Here is a 27,661-nt window from a genome sequence, read left to right on the forward strand (position 1 = left end):
AGGATTTACTACAAGCAGATGCAGAAAATGTGTCTTGAGAGGCCATTTTTATTGAAAGAGAGACTTTCGAGTCCCACCAACAAAATTAAAGGCATTTGAAGAGTTGCATTAAATAGTGACCAAGTCTCCTAAAAGAGACCTATTTACAACGACCCCTGTAAACGAAACCGCTGAAAATGAAAGCATACTTACACTAATAAACTGCGTCTCCAGCACGTCCACACCGTCCGGGGCCTTGACCTCCATGTTGACCCGCAGCAGGAAGTCTTCGCTCTTGTATGCCCTCGTCAGCGACTGTCGGCTCAGCGTGTAGAATCGACCGCTCAGTTTGATCTCCTCCACGCACGGTACCACGATCGTATCCTCCTTGATCTTGCGCACTTGTTCCTCGTTCAAATTCTCGATCTTCACGTTGTGACTGTTGGTATACTTTTGTCCGGTGCGATCGCTGGCCAGCAGCTTGGCCAGATCCTCCTTCTCGCTGTTGGGAGTCGATGGCGAATCCGTCACGCTCGTTAGCACCAGCGATGGTTTCGTTTGGTGGAGATTCTGCGTTTGGTAGTACAATCGCTGGCGCAGTTCAATGTTACCCTCGACCAGACTGGTTACGTAGTACGATACGCTACTGGTGGATTGCATCTGCAGTTCACCGATGTCGATCTGCACCTGGGAACTAATTTTCTGAAGAGGACTGCCCAAATCGGTTGTAAGGAATACTGTATGGAAGAAGGAAGTCAGTCACAAGGAGGATCGATTGGGAACACAAGTTTAAACTCACCATTATTTCGCAAATTTTGCGGCACATTGATGCTAACACCAACGTTCTGTAGGCAGAGATCCGAATTGTTCATAATTTTCGTCGTAATTCGATAGAACTCGTTGGTCAACATTGGCTGACTGTTTTGTTTGGTTTGCGATCCTAGATGGAATCTGAAAAAAATATTAAAATGTCTTGGAATTGTCCTCTGTATCTTATGTCAACCGTACTTACGTTGGAATGATATAACACGAACTTATCACAGCGATCTGCTCCATACAATCCTGGTGCGGATTGTAGTTTTTGAATCCCTTTTGTATGTTCAGCTTCTCTCTCATGGACAAAACCGCATACGTTCGATCCGAGCCCATTTGCATCTCCAATCGGAAAATGTGGACATCGACGTTCTCCATGAACTGGTACCGTTCGCCGACGAATACAATTCTGTAGCACTTGTGGGGTTCCAAGATGAACTCCTCAATTGGTTTCAGAGCACCCTCTGGGATATCTTCGTTCGGAGCATACTCACAGTACTGTATGGCCGGAACTCGGACTGCGCTGGACTTGAGATCCGTCAGGAGGACGGAGAAATTTTTCAACTTCAAAGGAACTTCTACAATGGACCGGACATACAACTGCAGGCATAACTTTTCATCGTTTTTGATTTGGCGTTGATCGAACGTGATCTTGCATTCGAGTAGATCGTTCAATCGATCGAGATCCAGCTTGATGGGACTGCTGAAGGACGTCAGAGCCGTTTGCCAGTTGGCGGACAACTCCGGAGCTATCTGACTGCTCGACACCGGAGACACGTTGTGGAAGACCTTCCAGAGATTTTCCAGAATCAAGATACGTTCCGCTTTGTCCATGGCGATCCGAGGCGACAGGGATTCGATGCTGCACTCTACAAAATGAGGCACCGAAGCCGAAAGATACGCGGAACGGAGGGTTTTCAGCAGGACTTCGGTGAATATGGTGTACCACTTGTCGACCCGATAGTCCGAAAGCATCAACGAGTACAGAGTGAGGGCTTTCGAGTGGTCGCCACTCTTGAGGTACTCCTCGGCCATGTCGATGGCAAGTTTCTTCCGGAAGCGCAGACATTTGTAGACCTTGTACTGGGCCATCGCCTGCCCCAGTAGGATGATGATGGCCGCCGAATGGTTGTAGGCTTTCTCCATCTCCTGCACCAGACAGATGATTTGCTGCTCCGATACGGGTTCACCCGTTTTGGCGCCCCGAATGCCGAAAAAGTCACTGTACAGGGCGGAATTCGGATTGGTCGTGGGCTGTTGGAATGATAGGCGGAATGGAAAACGTTTTATTAGCTGTAGGTTCAAAGCAAACGACTAGATGAATCTTGAGGTCGATAAGTTCTCAACTGTTATGCCTGAAGGAATTTTAGGAGTAATCCCTGAAGGGATTACAGGAGTAATCCCTGAAGGGATTACAGGAGTAATCCCTGAAGGGGTTCCTGAAGTAATCCCTGAAGGAATTCCTGGAGTAATCCCTGAAGGGGTTCCTGGAGTAATCCCTGAAGGGATTCCTGGAGTAATTCCTGAAGGGATTCCTGGAGTAATCCCTGAAGGGGTTCCTGGAGTAATCCCTGAAGGGATTCCTGGAGTAATCCCTGAAGGGAATCCTGGAGTAATCCCTGAAGAATTTCCAGGAGAAATCTCTGAAGGAAGTCCTGGAAGAATCCCTGAAGGATTTCCTGGAAGAATCTCTGAAGGAATTCCTGGAGGAATCCATGAAAGAATTCCTGGAGCAATCGGAATTTTAGAAACAATTATTGGAGGAATCCCTAAAGAAATTCCTAGATGAATCCCTGAAGAAATTTCCGGAGGAAACCTCAAACGAATCTCTAGAGAAATCTCTGAAAGAATTTCCAGAGCTATCCCTGAAGGATTGTATAGAAAAAAATCCTGAAGGAAGTCCTGAAGACATTCCTGGGGGAAGTCTTGAGGATATTCCTGGAGGAAGTCCTGAAGACATTCTTAAAGGAAATCCTGAAGATATTCCTGGAGCAACCCCTGAAGAATTTCCAGGAGAAATCTCTGAAGGAAGTCCTGGAAGAATCCCTGAAGGATTTCCTGGAAGAATCTCTGAAGGAATTCCTGGAGGAATCCATGAAAGAATTCCTGGAGCAATCGGAATTTTAGAAACAATTATTGGAGGAATCCCTAAAGAAATTCCTAGATGAATCCCTGAAGAAATTTCCGGAGGAAACCTCAAACGAATCTCTAGAGAAATCTCTGAAAGAATTTCCAGAGCTATCCCTGAAGGATTGTATAGAAAAAAATCCTGAAGGAAGTCCTGAAGACATTCCTGGGGGAAGTCTTGAGGATATTCCTGGAGGAAGTCCTGAAGACATTCTTAAAGGAAATCCTGAAGATATTCCTGGAGCAACCCCTGAAGAATTTCCAGGAGAAATCTCTGAAGGAAGTCCTGGAAGAATCCCTGAAGGATTTCCTGGAAGAATCTCTGAAGGAATTCCTGGAGGAATCCATGAATGAATTCCTGGAGCAATCGGAATTTTAGAAAGAATTATTGGAGGAATTCCTAAAGGGATTCCTAGATGAATCCCTGAAAAAAATTCCGGAGGAATCCTCAAACGAATTTCTAGAGAAATCTCTGAAAGAATTTCCAGAGCTATCCCTGATGGATTGCATAGAAAAAAATCCTGAAGGAAGTCCTGAGTACATTCCTGGAGGAAGTCCTGAAGACATTCCTGGGGGAAGTCTTGAGGATATTCCTGGAGGTAGTCCTGAAGACATTCTTAAAGGAAGTGCTGAAGATATTCCTGGAGAAAGTCCGGGAGGAAGTCCTGCAGACATACCTGGATGAAGTCCTGAAGACATACCTGGAGGAAGTCCTCAATACATTCCTGGAGGAAGTTGTTACGCCTGGCAACACGAACCAGCAAACAAGCCCACCTCCCGAGATGAACACACCATGAATACTGTTTCACTTTGATCCATACCCATACCATTGTAATGTTTCTAAAATAAAGTTAGTTATGAGCTTGACTGTTCCAAGAGCAGACGCGAGTTTTATTTCGCCCGTATACAGTCCATTTTGTTTAGCCGAACAGCACATTTTTGGTCCTTCGAACCGGATTGTGCCTGTTCCGGACATTTTGACCAACTTATCGCGCGGAAAAGTTGGAATTCGAGTGAATCGTAGTGATACGAAACTGTGAAAAGTACACCCGACTGGTGTACTTGTGAATCGTGACCGCAAAAAGTGACGCAATTGCGCAGTGAAAAACGGCAGACAGCATTCTCAAACGACGCCATTTTGAAGTTTGAACGCTCGGCGTGAGGGGAGAGAAAATATCCGAGTGATCACTGTGCAGTGTGATTCGAAAAGAGGACGCCCCGTGGGGCCGAATTCGAAGTGATTTGTTGAAGTTGTCGCTCGAACGGCGGAGCCACCACCGATTGTGGTTGACTTCGGAAAATTCAACGTGGTTGAATTCGATCGTTGTGTTTGTGAATTCCTGTTGTGGGATACCTAATCCCACGTCAAAAAATCCAAAGCATCAACCTATGATGCTGAAACCGCTCCACATCTGTGTGGAAAGAGACCGCTATACAAGTGCGACGGCAACAGTGCAGCCGGATCAAGTGTGATTTTAGTGGATTCAGTTGTATTGGTGATTGCTCTTGACGGAGCCACGACACCACGGTGTGCTTTGTGAATGTACCGTTTGGGTGCGGTTTTCGGGCACAAGTGAAATAAGAACAATGATGTACAGACTCAAATCGGTAGTGAATGTCGTGTGATACACCAATGCCGAAGAAAAAACCCCGTCAGTGAGTGCACAAAAATTGAAAATGAAAGCAAAAGAAGCCATGAAGAAAACGGAGGAAGAATTAAAAGTGATGAAGATCCGATTGAATTCGGTCAAAAGCAAGTTGCTGAGAGTGCGTGCGAGCTTGGAGTCAAGTGAAGAAGCTCCAAATCCGAACCTGAGGTGCAAGCAGTTCTTGCAGTTGCAGCTGAAAACCGTTGAGAACGCGTTTGCTGAGTATACTCAGCTCCACCAGCGTGTTTTCGAAGCGGACGTTGGTGACGAGGTACGAGAGGAGGCAGAGGTAGATTACGTTACGTTTGAGCAGCGATACGGTGAGTTATTCATTTTTCTTTCTAAATTGATCGACGACAACATCAAAAAAGAAGATGAAGCTCCAGCCGTGTCGGCCTTCCAGCCAGTACCGAGTTCCTTGACCGCGGCTGCTGATACCCCGTTCCACGTACCACCGTTGAAGGTTCCACTGCCCACATTCGATGGAACCTATGAGAACTGGTTTGCCTTCCGTTCGATGTTCGAGACGATTATGAAGCGGTACAGCACCGAATCTCCAGCCATAAAATTGTACCATCTTCGTAATTCGTTAGTAGGAAAGGCCGCAGGTATTATCGACCAAGAAATCATCAATAATAATGATTACGATGTGGCCTGGCAGATGTTGATTGATCGTTTCGAAGACAAAAGGCTCATTATCGACAAACACATTGATGCGCTTTTTAATTGTAATTGTAATTGCTCAATCCACACCCTGGCAGACAATTATCCGCCCATCTAGACACGGGCTGGGTGAGGACCTACCAAGCCTCCCCCGTTAACATGTCCTATACCGTTTAGCACACCGGGATCTTCCACAAGCAGGCGCCGGAATTAAAGCGGTCCCACAAGCTTCAGATACATTAAATAGATATAGTCCCTCTGGCACTAAACCGAATGGCGCCCTCCGCTTCACCACTAGTACTGCTTCCCCACACGCCAAGCACAATATCGAAAGTAGCGCGTTGTATAGCAAATACAGTACACCACCTCCGACACTATGCCAAATGTACAGGAAAAACAGCACCAGTAAGAAAGCGGAAGGCGCACCACTCGGTTCAGTGCCAGAAGGACTATAAGTATAACGAAGAAGAAATGAAAAGATAGTAGAGTTGGTTCGGTTATTTGATTGCTGAAACGAAAAAAACAGAAAAAACAGAAACAAAGTGTTAGCATTAAAACGGGGTTTTATAATTGATAAATGTATCGATAGTTTCTCATCTGTTACGTTTCCTTATCGTAGCGCTGTCGATTTTTTTCCATCTCCAGGGTGTTCGTCTCCGCTCGAGCAATGAGGACCATGATGAAATGAGAATATAAAAATGTGAGCATTAGTGTTGATCTAGTAATAGATTAATTTAAACTGCTTTTCATGTGCTAAGTAACTTGTAAACTCCTACTCAATTATGTTGTGTTGGCCTACACGTTTTATTTAGACACAATTTTTATTTAGAAAACTATTTGGATCCGAGATTTTAGGTGCAGATTGAGCATGTTTGATAAAACAAGCATCCTGTTTTCAGTTAAAGAATGTTCAAGAAGTTGATGATTCTGTTATTTATACTGGCTACATACAAGAATTCACTATTGATGTAATATATGGATATTGAAAGTTCCAACGCGCGATTATAATACTTCAGTTTTCGTGCTGTTGTATTGGTGTAAGTAGTGGGAAACCAATCAGTTTGGTGATTCTAACGGTAATAAATAGCAAGACGAAAGGAAAGTTGATAATCTATCATCATTATGATTTCAATCCTAATTTCATGATCCGTTTAATAAATTCCGCGTATGATTCGGCAATTTTAACAATTTATACATGTGTATTCGAAGAAAACAGACTACGAGCATTTATTACCTGTTGCAAGGTTCCTTAGTGATCAGATTATTTATCATTTCCTACAGCCTAATTTAATAATACCTACATTGGGTTGTAACAAAAATTTGATCTTGGGATGTTGATTTGCCTCCTAATCATAGTTTCGACAATAGTCACATGCTTACTATCCCTTATGGCAGTGTTGTTGATTCTATTGTCTATCGCTCATCAGTTTCGCGCCACCCGGCAGGGACTTGGTCCTATGTACCCAATACTCTGCTGTGTCTTAACTTCACGCAATACATTCTGTAGATGTGTGATACAGTTTGCGGAATATTATGATTTATCACTTCGTTCAGATGGAAAATTCTGTTATGGTACCATATTCACATATCAGATAACTCCCACCTGGAACGAAGTAATACATCGGACACATGTAGATTCAGATGTATATACGATCTATGCCTAGTTCGGCTCTGATCGACAGGCAATCAGTGTATTCAGTTTTTCAACTAGCTTGAAGCGATGAACGTTTCAAGACAAGCTCTCCACTATATCTGCTAGCAATCACCGGTCGTCGATAGACATTTCGGTTCTTTTCTGCTAAAGATAGATCCGATTGTATGTCAAAGACTATGGCTCATGCTTTTCAATACAGCTGGAAAAACAAGAACTACACCCAGCACCAAATAGTACGTAACTATGAGGCGGACCGGAAGGTTTGATGAGCAATCCCCACCCACATTGATGCGCTTTTTAATCTTCCGAAATTAGCAAACGAAAACGCCCCTGATCTTCGAAAACTCATTGACACATGCACGAAAAACGTTGACGCTCTGAAAAACCTCGGTCTTCCCGTGGAGGGGTTAGGAGAATGCATGTTGATCAATCGTATCGCTTCCAAACTGGATCAGGAAACTCGAAAGGCCTGGGAATTGAACAGTATCGACGATGAATTACCAGGTTACAACGACACTCTTGAGTTTTTGCGCGAGAGGTGTAAGGTACTAGAAAAAATCCAGTCCGTTGTTAAGCAACTACCCAAGATTCAGAAACCCGTACGAAACGTTCCAGATATGAAGGGGAAAGCGAGTACCCTAGTCGCTACATCTGAAAGGTGTCCACAATGTTCGGAAACTCACGAGCTGTGGCGGTGTGAAGCGTTCAAAAGCGTAAGTTTGTCTGAGAAGTACAATACACTGCGACGCCTCGGGCCTGCTTCAATTGTCTTCAGAAGGGGCACAGAACGATCAATTGCTCATCGAAAAACACGTGCAAGAAATGTCGGAAATCTCACCACACCCTGCTGCATCCTGAAGATGATGGTACGAAGAAATCCGAACACGCACCAACGTCCGCAACGAAGCCGGAGCTACCAACGAAGGAACCTGAACATCCAACCAAGAGCTCACCGCTTGTAACTGCGTTACAGGTTGAACAACAATCCAACTTCTGCACGCAGCCGAAGAACAGGGGAAAGCAGATTCTCCTGTCTACCGCTGTTGTCCTCGTCTATGGCAAGAGTGGTCGCCAGTATCCCTGTCGAGTGCTACTCGACTCCGGGTCGCATACGAGCTTCGTAACGGAGCATTTCGCGACTCTTCTGGCACTGAAAAAGGAACCAACGAATGTGAACATCAGCTGCTTGAACGATACCCACACTAAAGTTCGTCTCAAGATCCACACCCAAGTGACGTCGCGTGTAACGGATTACACGGTATGCTTGGAACTGCTGGTGGTTCCAAAAATCACCGGACTATTGCCTACAAGTAAGGTGAATATTGCAACTCTGGACTTGCCGAACGGCATTGAGCTCGCCGATCCCGGGTTCTACGTTCCTGACAAAGTGAACATGTTGTTGGGAGCAGATGTGTTTTTCGAGATGTTGATGTCTGGTCGAATTCAACTACCAAGAAGTTCGGCTTTATTGCAAGAAACCCAGTTTGGCTGGGTACTGAGTGGTCCTGTTTCAACCGAAGATGACCAGGTTGTCCATTCGTTTTGCACTACTACGTTGGATGAGAACCTTGACTCAGTGGTGCGTAGGTTCTGGGAAATCGAATCGTTCGGAGAGGTCCAGCAGTCTAATCCGACGGTGGAAGAGGAGTGTGTACAACATTTCAAGGAGACACACGAGCGCACCGACGAAGGCAGATATTCGGTGCGTCTGCCGTTCAATGAGAAGAAAACCCAGCTGGGAGATTCCAGACGTATGGCTGAGAAGCGGTTCCACGGGTTGGAGAGGCGCCTGGAAGCAACTCCGAAGCTGAAAGAGCAGTACAATGCATTTCTGAAAGACTACGAATCACATGATCGAGAACCCGACGCCTGGTGATCAGGCTTTCTATCTCCCACATCACTACGTACTGAAGCCCACTAGTACCTCTACAAAACTACGTGTGGTTTTCGACGGCTCTGCTGCGTCGGACTCAGGTGTCTCCATAAACCAAACGCAGATGATCGGACCAATCGTACAGAACGATTTGGTATCAATTCTTTTGAATTTTCGCTCCTACCGATTTGCCTTTACAGCCGACATTCCTAAAATGTATCGGCAAGTCGGTGTACACGAAGATGACCGACGCTATCAGAGAATCTTGTGGAGACAAACCAATAACGATCCCGTGAAGACGTACGACTTACAAACTGTGACGTACGGACTCGCTTCGTCCTCGTTCCTTGCGACGATGTCTCTCCGCCAGCTGGCCGAAGATGAAGGAGACCAGTATCCGCTGGCAGCACATGCGATCAAGAAATCCTGCTACATGGACGATGTTTTAGTAGGAGCCAACACTCTACCGACAGCGATTGAGTTGAAGAACCAGATTGTCGGTCTTCTAGAGAAGGGATGTTTCAGCGTACACAAGTTTGCGTCGAATTCCTGTGAACTGTTGGCGGATGTTCCCGACGAGCAGCGGGAACGCAGCATCGACATCGAGGATCCCAGCATCAACGTAACTATGAGAACTCTAGGCGTGGCCTGGAATCCTGTGGATGATCAGTTTACAATCGTATTTCCAACTCAACAAGTCAGCGAGAACGTCATCCACACGAAACGAACGATCCTGAGTCAAATTGCGAAGATATTCGACCCGTTGGGCTTCGTAGGTCCGGCGGTTACTGCAGCTAAGCTGATTATGCGTGAGCTGTGGTCGTTGAATTTGGAGTGGGACCAACCGGTTCCACAAGATATGGCGCAGCTGTGGCTAGACTACTCACAACAGCTGCGCTGCTTGAAAAACGTAAAAATTCCACGATGGATCCTGTGTGAAGACAACTGCGGCATCGAACTTCACGGGTTTGCAGATGCGTCGGATCTCGCATACGGCGCCTGTATATATACTCGATTGAAGCGAAGTGACGGCACAGCAGAATTGAAGCTAGTATGCAGTAAGTCAAGAGTGTTACCACGAAAAAAGGAGAAGCAGAAGAAGATCACCACTCCACGCGCGGAGCTGTTGGCCGCAGTGTTGCTGTCGCGATTGGTGGTGAAGATATTAGAAGCATTCGAAGTCCGATTTGATAGTGTGAATTTATGGAGTGACTCTCAAATTGTCTTGTGCTGGATCCGCAAGGCACCCGAAGAGCTGGCGATATACGTCGGCAATCGAGTACGCGAAATACAACATTCAACCGAAAACTTCTCCTGGAAATACATCCCGTCGAAAGAGAACCCCGCTGACTGCGTCTCCCGAGGAATTGCACCGAAGAACATGGAATCTCATTCTTTGTGGTGGACTGGACCACCGACGCTACATGCAGCCGATCCTGTCATCGATGAGCCGCCACCAATAGCGGACGAAGAAATACCAGAAGTGAAGAAGATAGTGCTAGTTGCAGTGACCAGGGAAGATCGACTTCCTCTTTTCGATAGAATCAGCCGTTTCCCGATCATCCAGCGCGCAATGGCCTACGTTGTGCGCTTCTGCGACTACGTGCGAAGTGGAAGAAAGCAGCTCACAAAGGGCTTGCCGACTACTGATGAGATGTTGCGATCATCCACTCTAATCGTGAAGCTAGTGCAAGCTGAAGGATTTGCTGGAGAACTGAAGCTTATACGAATGAAATCTTCGGACTCGAAGTTACCGTTCGGCAACTTGCATCCTTTCGTCGATCTGAACGATGGCGTGCTTCGGGTCGGTGGTCGTTTATCAAATGCTCAAATTCCGTATGATCACAAACATCCTGCTCTACTACCCGAAAAACATCCACTGACTGTTACCCTGATTCAATACCTGCACCAAAATAACCTTCACGTTGGTCAGCGAGGTCTACTAGCCATAGTTAGACAGCAATACTGGCCTCTGCGAGCGAAGAACATTATCCGGAAGGTTGTGCATCAGTGCATTTCCTGCTATCGTTCGAAACCAACAAAGGCCACCCAGCTGATGGGTGACCTACCCGATTACCGAGTCCGACCTTCATTTCCGTTCACACGCACTGGACTCGACTTTGCCGGTCCATTCAAGATACGTTCAAGCCATAAACTACGTAGCGCCCAGACGATAAAGGGGTACGTCTGCGTATTTGTTTGCATGGCTACCCGTGCACTTCATCTAGAAGCCGTGTCAGACTTGACTTCTGAAGCCTTCCTTGGAGCCCTGCAACGATTCGTCAGTCGTCGGGGTCTTGTAGAGAACCTCTACTCCGACAATGCGACAAATTTCGCCGGTGCCAACAATGAATTGCAGCTTCTCGCCCAGTTGTTTCGTGATGAGCAACATCGACGCGGCTTAGACGTATTCTGTACGCAGCGAGGAATAAAGTGGTCCTTCATCCCGCCCCGAAGCCCACATTTCGGCGGAATTTGGGAAGCGGGTGTCAAGTCTGTCAAACTACACCTCAAGAGAGTCCTTGCCGAGCACAATCTCTCGTTTGAACAGTTTACTACCGTACTTGCGCAGATAGAGGCTCTTTTAAACTCCCGACCACTGACTCCTGTCTCGGACGACCCGAACGACGTTCGGGCTATAACTCCTGCCCATTTCCTGATCGGCCGGGAGTTCCAAGCAATCGCCGAACCATCGTACAAGAAGATTCCTCCTGGTCGACTCTCCAAGTGGCAGTTCCTGCAAGATCTGAAGCAAAAATTCTGGAACCTTTGGATGACCCACTATCTTCACGAGCTTCAACAGCGCCAGAAGGACTTCAAGGTCACCACTTTCAAGGTTGGCGCGCTAGTGCTGATCATCGACGAGAACGTTCCGCCGCTTCAATGGATGTTGGCTCGTATCACTGAGCTGATTCCAGGAAAGGACGGCCACACACGAGTGGTTGGCCTGCTATTACCAAATGGGACAAAAACAACGCGAGCGGTTAAGAAAATCTGTCTACTTCCCTTAGACACCGAGGTAGATTCGCAAGAGCCAAGTTCTTGAAATGACCCATTTCAACGCGTGGGAGGATGTTACGCCTGGCAACACGAACCAGCAAACAGAAGTCCTGGAGATATTCCTGGAGATAGTCCTGAAGATATTCGTGGATGAAGTCCTGAAGACATTCCTGGAAGAAGTCCTGAAATCATTCCTCGAGGAAGTCCTGAAGAGACTTCTGGAGGAAGTTCTGAAGTTATTCCTGGAGGTAGTCCTGAAGACATACCTAGAGGAAGTCCTGAGGACATTCATAGAGGAATTCCTAAAGACATTACTGGAAATAGTCCTAAAGGCATTCCTGGAGAAAGTTCAGAAGACAGTCCTGAAGATATTCCTAGAGAAAAATCTGAAGACATTTCCGGAAGTAGTCTTGAGGGCATTCCTGGATGAAGTCCTGAAGACATAGCCAAAGTAAGTCCTCTGACATATCTGGAGGAAGTCTTGAAGACATTCTCCAGGAATCCTGAAGACATCCTTTGTCCTCAAAACATTCTTCAAGTCCTAAAAACATTCTTGGAGCTAGTCTTGAAGACATTCTTGGAGGAAGTCCTGAAGACATTCTTGGAAGAAGTCCTGAAGACATTCATGGAGCAAGTCTTGAAAACAATCCTGGAGGAAGTCTTGATGACACTCTTAGTGGAAGTCCTGAAGACATCCCAGGAAAAAGTTCTGAAGACATTCCTGGAGGAAGACCTGAAGACATTCCTGTATGAAGTCCTGATGACATTCCTGCGGAAAGCCTTGAAGTCATTTCTGGAGGAAGTTCTGAAGTTATTCCTGGATGAAGTCCTAAAGACATACCTGGAGTAAGTCTTGAAGACATTTCTGGAGATAGTCCTCAAGACATTCCTTGAGGAAGTCTTGGAGGGAGTTCTAAAAACATTTATGCAGGAATGCTTAAAGCAATTCATTGAATAATTGTTGAAAGAAATTCTAAAGAAATCTCCGAAGGAATTTCTAGCGTAATCTACGAAAGTATTCTCTGAGGAATTTTTCAAGCGCGTTGAAACTGCAGGAGCAAAACCCTCGTCAAATCCCGTACAAACACAGAGATAGCCACTCACCTTGCCATCCGGTCCCGCCGGTTGCCCGTCGCCACCCCCGATCGGCGGTGGCCCCAGTGCCGTGCACTGCAGAAACGCTTCCTTCCGCTTGCCGATGTATTCGGCCGCCTTGTGGAAGTAGATCCCCGGGTGTTGCGTCTGCAGCGGAGCCAGCCCGTTCTTGACCGCTTCGCAGAACAGCTCCCCGAACGCACTGTACTGCACGCTGAGCCAGGCCCAGTGCTCGAACACCAGTTCCTTGAATCCGGTCCGGCTGCGGTACTTGTTGATGTGGGTTTTGAAGTGGGAAATCGAATCCTTCGGGGCGTTCACCTTGAAGTACAGCCGACAGATTTTGTAGTTGACGAACCCGGCGATGGTTTTAACTTCGAGACAATTGGTATCGACGATCCGCAGCTCGTCCAGATTGGCGTAGGTTTGGCGGTAGTGTTTCAGGGCATTCAGCTGATCAAGTTTGAGCTCCGAGATGAATCCCAACTTGAACAGATGCCTTATCTTGAGCATCTTGTGGTTCTCGGTGAGCTGATCCCTGTGCGAGCGGATTTGCTTCATGATTTGCGTGTAGCAGGATTGGGCCAGCTCCAGGAAGGCGGACTGCAATCGCATAATCTGGCCCATCAGGTGGTCGTTGTGTGTGAGCACAAAGAGCATTTTGGCGTTGATGTCGCAATTGTTCGTCAGATGGGCAGCCCGTTCGGAGGCCAAGAGGTCATCGCTACCTTGTGGCAGTGAGGAACCCTTCTGAAGCAAAACCACCACCAGCCGAGTGTGACGACCTTGGAGGGAATTCTTCATCGATTGGATCATGGAAGCGCAATCCCGCTGCTTTTCGCTCCACTGCGGGTCGTTCCATTCTAAATCTTGAAAGAGAACCACCACGGCTGGAAGAACGTGAAGATGCTTCAGCATCCAATTCCGTTTGAGGATCCCTTTGGGATGGTACCATTCGTAGGACTGTCGCTTCGGTTTCGAAACCGGAAACTCATAGTTCACCGGAAGCAGTTTGTACTGGATCGACTCGCTGAAATGAAATCAATATTCAAGAGTTAATATGAATGTTCCCATGTTTTCCCAAATCCCAAGGCTGGTAGCGACTGCCTTTAAAGTAAGAGCATTAGGCTATCGAGAAAAAAATAATCAAATATCGGGATTCAGTTTGTTGGTTTGGTTAAGACATGTTTTAATAGAACCCGTGTATTGTAATGTCGAATTCGTTTTTAAACCTAGGTTGGAACTGGCGCAACCCGTTCTGAATCACAGTTCCAACCCCAACCCGATTCAGGTTCGACCGAACTACAATTTGCTTGACGTTTGTTTGTTTATGTCTTGATCACCGACCCAGTTCCTAAAAACGAAAACGACATAAGTATGTTTTGTGAAATATAAATGGTCGGTCAATAGAGCATTTTTTTTAAAGTTTTCATTAAAAAAAATACCGGGATCTGTTATAAGAAAAAGGTCTGGGAATAATTATAAGAAAAAGGTCTGGGAATAATTATAAGAAAAAGGTCTGAACAACACTGACGAAAAATGTTGAGCAATTTCTAGAAAAAAACTGTGCATGAATTTTTGAAGAAATCTTTATTGAAATGACTGGGAGAATAGCTGGAAACATCTTTAAACGAATTTCTTCTGGTTGGTTTTCTTGGAAGGACTCCTGTTCATACTGGAGAAATTAGTTAGCGTTAGCGTTAGCGTAGTTACGGTATACTTCGTAGATTGGATACTAGCAACATTCATGTTTTTTTTTCTTTTGATAATCTCATCTAGAATGCCTTCAGGACCAAGGCTAGGGAATAAGCCTTCATCCAATCTAAAATAAGAATACCAAAACCATGAATATTGCTATTCCCGGCCACGCCCTTCTTTACCGTAACTTGGGATTGGGGAAGGAAATGTTGATGTAGCACTTACTTAATGAGAGGCCTCCGACTCAACGACACCCTCATAAGTACTACGGAGTTGGGGGTTGGGAGGTGTATTAGGTCATCAGGATTCGCCTGAAAAGCTAGCGATAGACCTAAAGTAGTTTTTGTTTAATTGTTTTTGACTTAATCTCTTGAATGCCGGCTATCAAAAGAGGACAAATGTTTGATTTACAGTATAAAGAATGTTGTTTCACGTCAAAATAGTCGATTACGCGTTCAACGGTAATAACGATCCGCTTTCTACCTAGTAAAAAGCAGGATAGATCCCTCCAGGGTCATCTAAATAAGAAAAAAAAACTTTGTTATGATTCCCATGGAGCTGTCATTTGAATGAACATATAACCGACCAAAATGCACTCACAATGCATAGCCTATTCCACGATAAGCGACCGGTTGAAACGAGTAAATTGCCGCACTTCAAATAAGCGAGAGAAAAAACACCCGGGACAACCGCAGAAACATGTCGCATTCCGAATCGCGAAAATCTGATCACGAAACCGTTACATCTAAAACAAATTCGGGTATTCTGTTTAAAAGGAACGGACTCACCAAATGCTTGCAAAAAAAGTTACTTAATCCCACGCCGCGACGCCGGTCCACCCCACTCTTGATCCAAGTTGAAACGTATTTGTTTTCCCAGGTTCAGAAACTGAATGCACTCGATTTTATTTTTTCAACGCGAAACTGAACAACATTCAAAACGCGCAAGAGCAACAATTTCACGCCGAAAGAAGATTTCCACTTTTTCACTGTCACGAAAAACAATTCGACAAATTTAAAACGATTGCGGCCAACTTGCGATTGCATCCGCCGAATTTATATGATGCACGGAGACGAAAAAAAAAAAAAACATGACAGTAGATCCAAAACACAACCTTCCGCGAGCGTGGCTTGCTGCGATCTCCTTCATACTGGAGAAATTAGTGGAACAATAACTGGAAAATTAGCTGGAGGAAATCCTGTTTCCTGTTGAAATTGCGAAAGAAAGTAGCGTTGAAGTGCTGAGCAATTTCTTGTAGAAAATTCTGGAGGAATGTCTCTCAACATCCTATCAAGATTTTAATCAGAAATTTCACTAGTGCCTTGTTCAGACTACGGAGTTGTATCATGAGATACAAGCACTGTATCACGAAGCCCATTCACACTGGATATACTGCTTCGCGACTGAAAATGGATGAACCAACGTGCGAAGTTCGATTTTTGACCAACTTCGCCGCGTTGCCGCAATCTTACAGCTCCGGAAGTTCCTCTAGGAAGATTTTTTTTTCTAAAACCCTCCACTTCCAGATGTTTATCGGAAAAAGTACGTACTGGTGGTTCCATCAGAAAGTTCTTCCGTGTAGTTTCTCCAGCAGTTCCGTTTGGTAGTGTATCCATGAGATACCTCCGTAAGCTTTTAAAGGAATTTTTTCCAGGAAGTTGCCGCAGGAAATTCTTTCGGAATGTTCTTCCGGTATGTTTCTTCGGAATTGTGACTTCCTTTGTTGTTTCCTTCGAAGTTCCCTGTGAAATTTCTTTCGAAGTTTCCTTTAGACATTCGTTCGGTATTTTCCGTGGAATTTATTTTAGAATTTCATTTGGAATTCCATTCGAAATGTTCTTTGGAACTTTCTTCGGAATTTCTTTAAGAATTTTCTTTGAAATATCCTTCAGAATTTTCTTTGAAATATTCTTTGGGATTTTCATTGGAATTTCCTTCAGAATTTTTTTTGGAATTTCGTTTAGATTTTTTTTTTAAATTTTCTTTGTAGTTTCTTTCTGGTTCGGAATTACCTGTGATTTTTTTTTAGTAATTGCCTTTGGACATATCTTTGAAATTTCCTTTGGATTTTCCTTCGGCATTTCCATCGCAATTTCTTTTGGATTTTTGGTTGAATTAGGATTTGCCTTTGCTGTTAGAATTTCTTTTTGTATTTCTTTCTGAATTATTGTAAATTTTGCACCCTATCGGACGCGACGATTTGTAATCGTCGCCGGTGAAACCGTCGCCAAAATCGTCGCCAGCCAAGCAACCGCTGTGAATTTGACGTTACACCAGTCTTACCAACACAATGGCAAATCACCTCCTTTGATTTATTTTCTGGCATTTGACGTTTCCCTAGTCTTGCCAACACAAAAGCAAAGCACCTGCTTTGATTGGTTTGCTGGCGATGATTTTTTTCAGTCTGTTCTAAAGTTGGCGGCGCGTTTTGTTGTGAATGAAACAGACAATACCTTTTAAATTTCTATCAGATTGTCCTTTTAAATTTCTTTCGTAATTTTCTTAGGAACTTCTTTAGCCTTTGGAATTTCCTTCGAAACTTACTTCAGAATTATTCTTTGAAATTTCCTTTGGGACTTCCATCGGAATTTCTTTTAAAAGTTTCTTCGAAATTTCTGTGGAATTTTCATAAAAATGTCTTTGGAATTTACTTCGAAATTTATTTAGAATTTACCTCAGAATTTTGTTCGAAATTTCTTTTGGAATTTCTTTTGGCATTTCCATAGAAATTCTTTTGGAATTTCCATCGGATTTTTTTTTCGGAATTCACTTTGTAATTTTCTTCGGAATTTCCTTAGGCATTTCTATCGGAATTCGAAACACCCTTCGTAATTCCTTTTAGATTTTTTTCTCGGAATTTCCTCTGGATTTTACTTTGGCATTTTCATTTGAACTTCGTTGAGAACTTCCATCGGAATTGCCTTCATTTTTTTTTTTTGCAATTTCAGGAATTCAGGAACTCTTTTGGAACTTCCATAATTTCGTTCGGATTTTTTTCTTTGGATTTCCCTTTGGAATTTCCATTGGCATTTTCTTCGGCATTTCTTTTGAAATTTTCTTCGGCATTTCCTGCGGAATCACCATTAAAATTTTCTTAGGAATATATATTAAAATTTTAAGTAAATACCAAAGCAATTCGGAAGGTAATTCCAAGAAATTCCGAAGGTAATTCTAAAATAAATCTTCAAGGGAAATTCAAAAGAAAATTCAATTCAAAGGAAATTACTCTGTTAATTTCAACGGAAATTCCAGAGAAAATTCTGAAAGAAATTCCAGAGGACATTCCAGAAGGAAATTCTCAAGGAAATTGCGAGGGAAATTTCAAAGGAAATTCCGAAAGAAATCCCAAAGAAAATTTCGAAAAAAATAATAAAGGAATTTAGGGGCCCAGATAGCTGTAGCGGTAAACGCGCAGCTATTCAGCATGACCATGCTGAGGGTCGTGGGTTCGAATCCCGCTGGTCGAGGATCTTTTCGTAATGGAAATTTTCTCGATTCCCAGGGCATAGAGTATCTTCGTACCTGCCACACGATATGCACATGCAAAAATGGTCAATCGGCAAAGAAAGCTCTCAGTTAATAACTGTGGAAGTGCTCATAAGAACACTAATCTGAAAAGCAGGCTTTGTCCCAGTTGGGACGTAACGCCAGAAAGAAGAAGAATAAAGGAATTTACAAAGAAAATATCAATGGAACTTCTAAAAGAAGTTTTTCAAAGTAAATTCCGAAGAAAATTCCTTAGGAAATTTAAATGGAAATTCCAAAGGAAATTTTAATGGAAATTCCAAAGGAAATTTTAATGGAATTTCTAAAGGAAATTCCGAAGAAATTCCAAAAGGAATTCAGGGAAAATTCTGTAGGGCAAATTTCAAAGAAAATTCTGAAAGAACGTTCGAAGGAAATTCCGGAGAGAATTCCAAAGAAAATTTTAAAGGATTTTTCGAAGATAATTCTAAGAAATTATATAAAAAAAAAAAATCCGAATAAAAATCCGAAGGAAATTTCAAAGAGAATTTCGTACGAAATTCTAAATGAATTTCCGTACGAAATTACGAAATTAAAAAGTAAATTTCGAACAATAAATTCCAGAGGAAATGTTGGATGAAATTCCAGAAGGAAATTCCGAAGAAAATTCTAAAAGAAATTTCAAAGGAAATTCCGAAAAAATACATTTCTCGAAAACTTATTCATACAGACTCAAGTCAAAAAAGTATACAAACTTACTTTATCGATCCTACGTGTTAAGCAGGCGGAATTCTACACGTACCGCTCTGTACCAACTCAACTTTTCACTTTTAGAACGTTTAATTTCCGGATTTACAAAACGACGAAAGTAATATTTTCAACTTTCGCAACCTAACCACTACTTTCGCCGCCCCGCTGTATGGAGAGACAAAGTGACTTAACCACGAATCAAAACAAAACACTACTTGAGCCGATTTTACACTGGTAGAAAAACGTCGAAAGTAACTGAATGAAACGGCTTATCATTTTCTTATAATTATTTTTGTGGGAAATAATAGAAACTACCTAGTTTTTGAACGTGAGCTGAGTGTATGCAAAATTTGAGCGAAGTACACGGCAAAAAAATGTTTAAAAGGTGATTCATTTTAAAACAGTTTTAGAAGATAGATTGTGATTTTTCCTAATTAATTTTCTCAAAACCGTATAAAAGTTACTTACGTCGATTTGAAAAAGTAATCGAGATTTAAAAAAATTTCAATGGAAATTCAAAAAAAAAGGAAATTCTTAAGGAATTTCGGAAGAAATACCACAAGGAAATTCTGAAGATAATTCCATAGGAAATTCCGAAGTAAAACCAAAGCAATTCCGAAGGTAATTCCAAGAAAATCTGAAAATAAAGGAAATCCTCAAAGGAAATTCCAAACAAAATTTCAAGCTCGCCAATAGGTTTAAAATCTTGTGAGCTAGTTTTTTTTTCTAGTTTTTTAAGTCTATTTTTGAAGTGAATTTCTTAAATTTACAAAAATGACGACTCACAGTTTTTACAGCAAAAGTTGCTTTCTGCATCTAATGATTTCATAGGTTTTTACTTAAATTTGCAATTAACTACAAAATCACAGGAATTGCAAACTTGCAATGTTCAAAAAAATGTGTATACAGTCGACTCTCCACAACTCGATGTTCTATAACTCGATATATTCTATAACTCGATGGATTTTGCGATCCCTTCAAATTCCCATGCATCATGCTCTCCATAAGTCGATGTTTCTATAACTCGATGTCTCCGCTAGTCGATGCCACGTGGGAGGAAAATTTCCCTCCATAACTCGATATCCATCTAAAACACATTTTTATACAGGAAGACATGGACCATTTCTGGTTTGGCAGTGAATAAAGGACTTGCAAGTTGTAATAAAAATTTAAAAACTTAAAAATAAAAAAAAAATTAGTAAAAATGAGGGATTTTTCGAATATTAAAAAAAGTGTCCAAAGATATTTTTTCAAAATGCTATCAACAAAATGATATTGTCTGCTTGCAGAAGTGATCATAAAAGTATAGGAAATATAGAAATTTGAGCCTTCGATTTTGAAATTTTTGTTATCGGTATGTTCTATAACTTGATAATTCTATAAGTCGATGGTCCCTTGAAAATCGAGTTATGGAGAGTCGACTGTGATTACTTCCTCAATAATCCATCTGAAAAGTACATTTACTTAAAGCTGAAAACAAAAAAAGTTAGACCAAAATAACTGATTTTTCGGGTCTACCCTAAGTTAAAGCTTTCAGAATCAATTTACATAGCTCAAATAAAGAATTAGATCAAGAGTCTTCGACGAAGTGTTTGAAAATAACGTATTCTAAAAGATTGCAGAAACGCGACCACAAATTTTATCAAACAGAAAAGTTTGAGTCAAAATTTGTACCTCAATAAGGGTCACTCTTATCAACTTTTTTTTTTCTAGAATATGCATAACTCGAGACATTGAACGTCTAAAATCGACGAGAACCTGATCAAGTGTTACACCTGGCTCATGAAGGATATCCTGGAATCGTAGTTATGAAGAGGCGATTGAGACAAAAAGTGTGGTGGCCGAATATGGATAAAAAGGTCGGACAAAGTACAAAGAATACCTGAGAAATCGTGGACTCACATAGCCGATGATTTTATGGGACCTTTACCATCAGGACAGGACTTGTTGGTGCTCGTTGATTACTTCAGTCGCTTCGTAGAAGTGATAGTTATGCGAGAAATTACATTGACGGTACAAGCTATTCACGAATACTTTTGTCGGTATGGAATTCCTGAGTCGATGAGAACTGATAACGGTCCACAATTCATAAGCGAAACATTAAATCAATTCGCAGCAGAATCTGGAATCGAATTAGTTAAAACTTCTCTGTACTGGCCTCAAGCGAATGGTGAATGAGAGCCTTGAGTAAAATTCTGCAGATCAGTCAGGAAACACCATATTCCGATTGGAAGTGGGATTTGAGAATCAGGGTGTCCATTCAAAATAATTTTTCCAATTCCCGGATTTTTCCCGGGTGGTTAAAACTTTCATTCGGGTTACATCATGGTCCTTCGGCATGACAGTTTCCAGAACTTAGTTAGTAAAGTATATACCAGCACTAACGTATTTTATTTAACTTAAAAATTGTTGAACAGCTACCGTAAAACTAAACATTACATATAATTCGCAATTGATGTGAAATTTGCAAAAAAGTTACACGTCTTCTGGGTGAGAATCGAACTCACGACTCTCTGTTCACTAGATATGGCACGTTACCCCTACACCAGGAAAGGACTCATGGGCGCAGAAGTCAATCTGAATTCGATGTCAACTCAATAATCACGTGGTCCTTTTTCGCAAAGCGCACCTCTCTCGGAAGAAAGACGCCCATCCAAACAATACGCTTTCTATTGTAAATGCAATGCCTAGCCGAGAGCGCATTACCTTATGGTGTAGGGGTAACACAGAGGGATGGCATCATAGTTTTTCACTATGGTATTTGACAGGTGCCTTCTTATCGGGAGCATAAATTTATACTCCAGTTGAAATTCTCACGCACACTCATATATTTGTTGAATGTTTACCTTCCGTATGAGTGAAAATGGGACAAAATGCACCACACAAGACAAAAACTGCGCAAAGCTGGTATGTGAGAATGTGCAATGAAAGTCTTCGATTTACTTATCAGTGGTTTAATCCGCGTTCGCAATGGCATTTAGCCATCTATCCCGCGCATCGATATTATTTGGAAACTCGTGATGCGAAATGTTATCATCGTGACAATTGTTCTTATGATTATGAGAATAGACACCGAAAGAAGGAAACAACACTTCAATGTGATTTTCATGATAATAGATATGGAACTTACTTTTATTTTAAACCGCGAGCTACGATATGGAAATAATAACGAACAATATGCGTAGATTTTGTGTGCCTAGGTTCGTTTTCCCACATTCACACCAGCTGCATTGCTTATAGCGTAATAGTATTGGTGAGCGCTGCTTGCGTTCGATAAGAGGCAACAAAATATGGCCATAATATCGGCCCCCTGGGGTAACACGACTGACCACTCAGCTGATTAGCCGTAAACGAAAAATTTAAAAGTGTTGAAATTAGTTGTTTTTCACATTAGAATATCATTTCATTTTTTATGTATAAAATTGACAATTTATTGAGGATTTTGCCCTCTAATAGACTCACACCGAAATAATTTTGTCACACCAAAATATTCTCCCACCATGTTTGCCATATATTGGATGGCGTCGTAGCTAACAAAACTAACACGTAACGCACATGTAACGCATTATGTTGGATTGTACATTGAATGCAAGTTGCGTGCTTCTATGAAAGTGCCATAGAAACTGACGTGTGAGTATTTATTTTTCCACGTTCAAAATGTGCATGAGAATCTATTCCTCAACAAAACGAACAATATAAGCAATACCATTTTATCAACATATATATTGGAAAAAATGAAATAGAGAATTTAACAAATATTAAAATCTAATCTAACAGATAGAATAATGGGATAAATTCCGCAACTCCTTGCTCTAGAATGTTACAGAATTAAGCAAAGCATTCGCAGCTTTATTGTTTATTTTTCATACCATGTGTTCGAATTCTGGACTTGATCTAAGCAAATTTACAAATTTTCGGCCATTTGTTTTCTTCGTCAGCCAAATCTTCTGGAAGTCTGGAGTAAGATGCGCTTAAATTATAAAAGTTTTGATACTTATTTTAAGCTTGATAATAGTTAGAAAACCACTCATGAAGAAGAGAACATAGCTGTCGCAAATACAAGTCACTTTAAGTCATTTATGATTTTTTAAATGATATTTTTAAAATACTTTGGGTTCCAAACAATATCGATTTTTTTTCTATCTTTATTAACGAGATTTTTAGCCCTGGGCTAGTTCATCTCGGGACCAACGGCTTTACTTCCCTTCCGAAGGAAGTCGTCACTGAATTTTTAGTGACTATCTCGGGGATGGGATTCGATAACAGGTCCTCGGCGTGAGAGGCGTGTGTTCTAACCACTACACCAGGTCCGTCCCGATTTGAATTTCGAAAGAGTTTTGGACAAACAGATATGGAAGATTTATTGGAAAGTCTAAAAGATCAACACTAAAGATCCTTACAGCAAGCTTCAAAAATTAAAAATGACTTTCAGACCAGTAGGCGAATTCCGGCGCGTATTTTTTCGAAGAAAAGAAAATTTTCCTGATGGTGAGTAATGAAAGAAAATTTCTTCTCTTCAAAGTCGTTGTTCGCCGGAATTCACAGGCAGGTCTTCGATATTTTAGATAGATCAATTCAAATGTTTGCTAAAAACAATTACTTAAAATTTGTGGATCTGGTGAAAAGAAAAAATAAATAGCATGGTATAATAATCTTCCACTAGGTATTTATTTTCTGTTAGGTAAAAATCTAAAAATTAACCATAGTCCTACATAAGAGCTAAGTTTGAACGCCTTAGAACTCATTGCCCAAGGGTAGCTAAAGTATCTCACCATGAATTCATTAGAGATCTCCTAAAAGAAAATGGCTGCCAGAATTCGCTGCAAATATGTAGTTATCTGTTCAAAGACTCTTCAGGATCTTATAAGGCCTTTGTCATAGATCAAGTATTAGTCAGGGTAGTAATTCACACAAATTCTAACTAAGAATGAGTATCTCCAAGAATCCGCCAAACAGGAATAATTAAAAATCTTAAATTATTTTAACATAGGCTTTCAGTAGGGAAACATCAAGTTCCCCCAAGAAAATGTACCAACAATTGTTTTATATTAGCTTCCCGGCGACCACTTGGAATCTGCTAAGAATTTTAAATGAATCAGCCAAGGATCTGTTATAAAATCTACATGATCTCACTAAGAACTACCGCACTGATCTCACTAAGAACTCGCCATAAATCTCAATGAAACTCTATTAAGGATTTCAACAAGAACATTGTAGGGAATAAAAAATGCCCTCCTAAAATTTTTCAAGGATCTCAATGACGTTTCATATGATCTCCTTTAAATCGACTCTATATTTTGCTATCAGAAATTTTTAATTCATCGAACAAGAAACGAGTATAAATTGCAAAAATCTCTCTGAGAAACCGACAAATTTAGTTTATTAAAAAAAAAAAAAGAAATCGCTAACCATCTCTCCAAAAAATAGTTATATGTAATGCGAAGTTTGAGTTTCAGGTAGTCGTGTATATTGTGGCAAATCAATTGATAATCTTATATTGGGAATACATATTTTTCCCGGTGTGTTCTACAATTTCCCGGATATTTCCCGTATTTTTCCCGGTCAATTGGAATTCCCGGGTTTTTCCCGCTTTTCCCGGATGGATGGACACCCTGTGAGAATGTATCTTTTGATGTACAACTCGACTCCACATTCAACCACCGGAGTTGCTCCATCAGCTTTAATGTTTGGAAGAGTACTACGAGACAAACTACCATCAATACCATCATTTAGTAACAAAATGACCGAGGAAGGAAAGGATAGAGACCTTGAGATGAAAATAAAAGGTTCTGACTAAATATGTTAATAAAGAGAAGAAAATTCTCTACATTCTATGAATTTAGAATATATAAATAATATAACTAATAACGTACACAAATGTACACATAGAACGTTTTTTCATTTCTAGAGTATTTATGACTGATACTAGTAGTTTTGAAGTCACCTTTGGGTCATTTTTTTGATCATTTTGGTCACTAGTCATTATTATTTTGCTTTATGACCGCTACCAGCCCTGCCTAAAACAACATTAAATGAATCGCTGAAGAAATTTGTGTAGGCATGATCGAAATAATTGACATAGTAATTAATAGCATTTAATTTTGAAGAATCCATAGATATTTCACATGACAAATTTCTGGAGAATTGTTTGCAATAAGTGCAATAGCAATTCAAGGATGCAAGAAGAAGACCTGTTAGAGTAACTACTGGGGAAAACGATGGAAAAATCTCTGGAAGATATCTTGGAATAGGATCTGGGAAAACTGTCAGAGTTATCCCTGTGGAAATTATTGAAGGCCGTTGCGTTGCATTTCCTAGAGCAAATCCTGGAGAAATTGCTCTATACATCCCTTGGAATACTTCTGAGACAAATTGTGGAAATCTCTATATCTTTACCTTGACTTGATCAAAGGATTTGTAACTGACAGGGTTAATGAATAAAAAAAAATAAAACAATTTACTATAGGATTTTAAAGAAATGATTGCCCGAGAGGAAGAAAGAATAACTCGCAATAATTTATGCATACCATATTTTGGTATCATACCATAATTATGTATTGTTCAGTTGTCAATACCTCATTTTGGTATTATAATGGTATTTGAAAAAATGTTTAAAACAATTAAAAATACTTCATTTTGGTATTCGATAGTTATTGAGGACTGCTGGAGGTATTGAACTACTTTTGAAAAAAAAAATCACTTTTATATGAAAATCCATCACGTATTATTTAGGTATTACAATACCTGGTCTAGTTATCAGCTTGGTATTTGTAGAATAGGCAGAAGGTATTATTTGAGGTATTTTACCACTAATGCAGGGCTCATTCATACCTCATTCAGGTTGTAAGTATTGGAAATTATCTGGTATGGAATACCTCAATTTGGTATTCAGTATTTATTTTCTTTTGCTCGGGTGGAGGAGCCCTTTAAAGTACTCTCAAAGGAATCTCTGGAAAACTAAAAGAATTCGTGAAGTCTTTTCTCGAGAAATATAAGAATAATCACGAAAGATTCTCTGCAGATTTCTCTGGAGCCTCTAGAATTATGCATCAGAATGTACTGCATGGAGAAAAGGGGAAATAGTGACTTTAGAGACCATTTTGTTTGAAAAAGATACTTTAGAGACCTTACATTGAAAATTAAGACTTTTTAGAGACTTGCATTAATATAGAAACCAAGTCTCTATAAAGAAAGCTGTATGGGTTCCTGAGTAATCCCTCAATCCTAAAGCATTGGGATGTTCTTGGTGGAACACTGTAGGGATCTTTGGAAGATCTTCTAGATAAATTACTGGAAAGGTCGGAATAATTCTTGAAGAAAAACTTGGAATAGTAATTTGGGAACTGTTTCGTGTAGTAAAGAATTTTGAATAATGAGTTTTGTATCAGAATTAACAACAAAGAGAAGGAAAATAGTGACTTTAAAGACAATTTTGGTTCAACTTTGGGAACTTCCAACAAAAATATCGACTTTTTAGAGACTTTCACGAAAATAGACAACAAAAAGAGTCCTAAAATCCGTACCTCTCCGGTTTCTTGGTGTTGTGGAACGCATCCCAAATGGTTTTGTGGGTGGCATTTCGGTGCACTTCCAATCCGGACAGTCCAACCAGTGGCTGAGCAGTTGTGACCAGCTCCGATGGCAGCACGCTAGAATCCAGGGTCATCACTTCCTCCCTCTCTCTTCGGAACGATTCCGGCCTCCGATCTGTCGCACGGTTAGCTCCTCCTAAAAATTACTCGTCCAAGGTTGCCGATTGATGATGACACTACTTTCTCGCTTATCAAACCCGAAGCCCCGATGCAGATTTCCCCAGCCCTCGAAATAATCACCGACAATTCACTCGCGACGCGTTCCACGCTCTCCCAGGGAACATCAATCCAATGGACTGTGGTGCGGAAACGAAACTAACGAACGGAATCGAATTCTGGGGGAGGATTCGATGGGAAAACCTGCGGACAATCGTCGCGGAACACGGATGATGACAAAATTTTTCGCACAGAAACCCCGAGATGATGAGCTAATGACGACGATGATGACAGTTCCCGATTGACGACGGGTTGGAAGTGCATTAGTGTGCGTGAGATGTTGTCATCGCGGCCAGTGGAAATAAAATGGGTGTAAAGATTTCGGCCAGGGTGTATGCAATGATGGGTGATGCTCTAGTATTATAGAGAAAATGGAAAAATAGTAGTAAACTATTCATGATGCACGATTATGGGAACAATCAAATTCAATATGTCATCGCAGACAGACGTTTAAGCAGGAACAAATTTATTCAAAATTCCAGTGTAAATTCTACCGTGGTGTCACCTAGGGAGCAAATTGCTGCAGTACAGTGACAGTTCGTAAAAGCACGTGGCATCTATTTCTCGCTTACCACCCAATCCACCACCCACTGAACAAAACTATCAAAACAATCACTTTAAAAATGATTCACACAATAGAGGTCCCCAAGCAAACTGCCACGAACACCAACGCACAATCAATCTTACACAAGTCGATTTCCTCAGAATGAAAATGTATCGATGTTTGTTTGACGTTATTGAGCTTTCGGTCAACAGCAGGCCAACAAGGAAGTGGTTGTTTTGCAGCAATTCTGTTTATATTTGGATTCTCACAGCAAACAAAAGCAATGTTGTGACAGTTCTCACAGCAAACAAAGAAAATTTAGTCAACATTGCACTACTACGCAGGCAACTGGATTGGTCTATAGGGTCCTAAAGCCCTGTCCTGATTTTAGTACAAGACGGTTAAGTTCAGGCCAGAAACACATGTTTACACAATTTTTGAATGCTTTTCGTTGGTTTACGACCAAAAAACATTTTTTTTATGATTTTTGAGATTTTGTCACACCTTTTGGTTTAAACTCAAATTTTGAGTGTATTTTGTTTC

At 41.5% G+C, this 27,661-nt stretch overlaps 1 protein-coding gene across 2 annotated transcripts in view; it reads right to left on the minus strand.

Annotated features, from left to right (window-relative positions):
• LOC5574085 (trafficking protein particle complex subunit 11) overlaps window positions 1–26,805 on the minus strand; it is a 38,933-nt gene extending 12,128 nt beyond the window's left edge. For both annotated transcript variants that reach the window (XM_021840441.1, XM_021840440.1), the window contains exons 1-5: window positions 26,290–26,805; window positions 12,863–13,883; window positions 992–2,046; window positions 779–930; window positions 193–716 (exon numbers count right to left, since the gene is read on the minus strand). In XM_021840441.1, coding sequence (XP_021696133.1) covers window positions 193–716; window positions 779–930; window positions 992–2,046; window positions 12,863–13,883; window positions 26,290–26,432 — 2,895 coding nt within the window. In that variant the 5' untranslated portion in view covers window positions 26,433–26,805. The remainder of the gene's footprint in view (window positions 1–192; window positions 717–778; window positions 931–991; window positions 2,047–12,862; window positions 13,884–26,289) is intronic.
• Between the last annotated feature and the right edge of the window lie 856 nt (window positions 26,806–27,661).

Source organism: Aedes aegypti, chromosome 2, assembly GCF_002204515.2.
Source record: "Aedes aegypti strain LVP_AGWG chromosome 2, AaegL5.0 Primary Assembly, whole genome shotgun sequence".
Taxonomy (NCBI): Eukaryota; Metazoa; Arthropoda; class Insecta; order Diptera; family Culicidae; genus Aedes; species Aedes aegypti.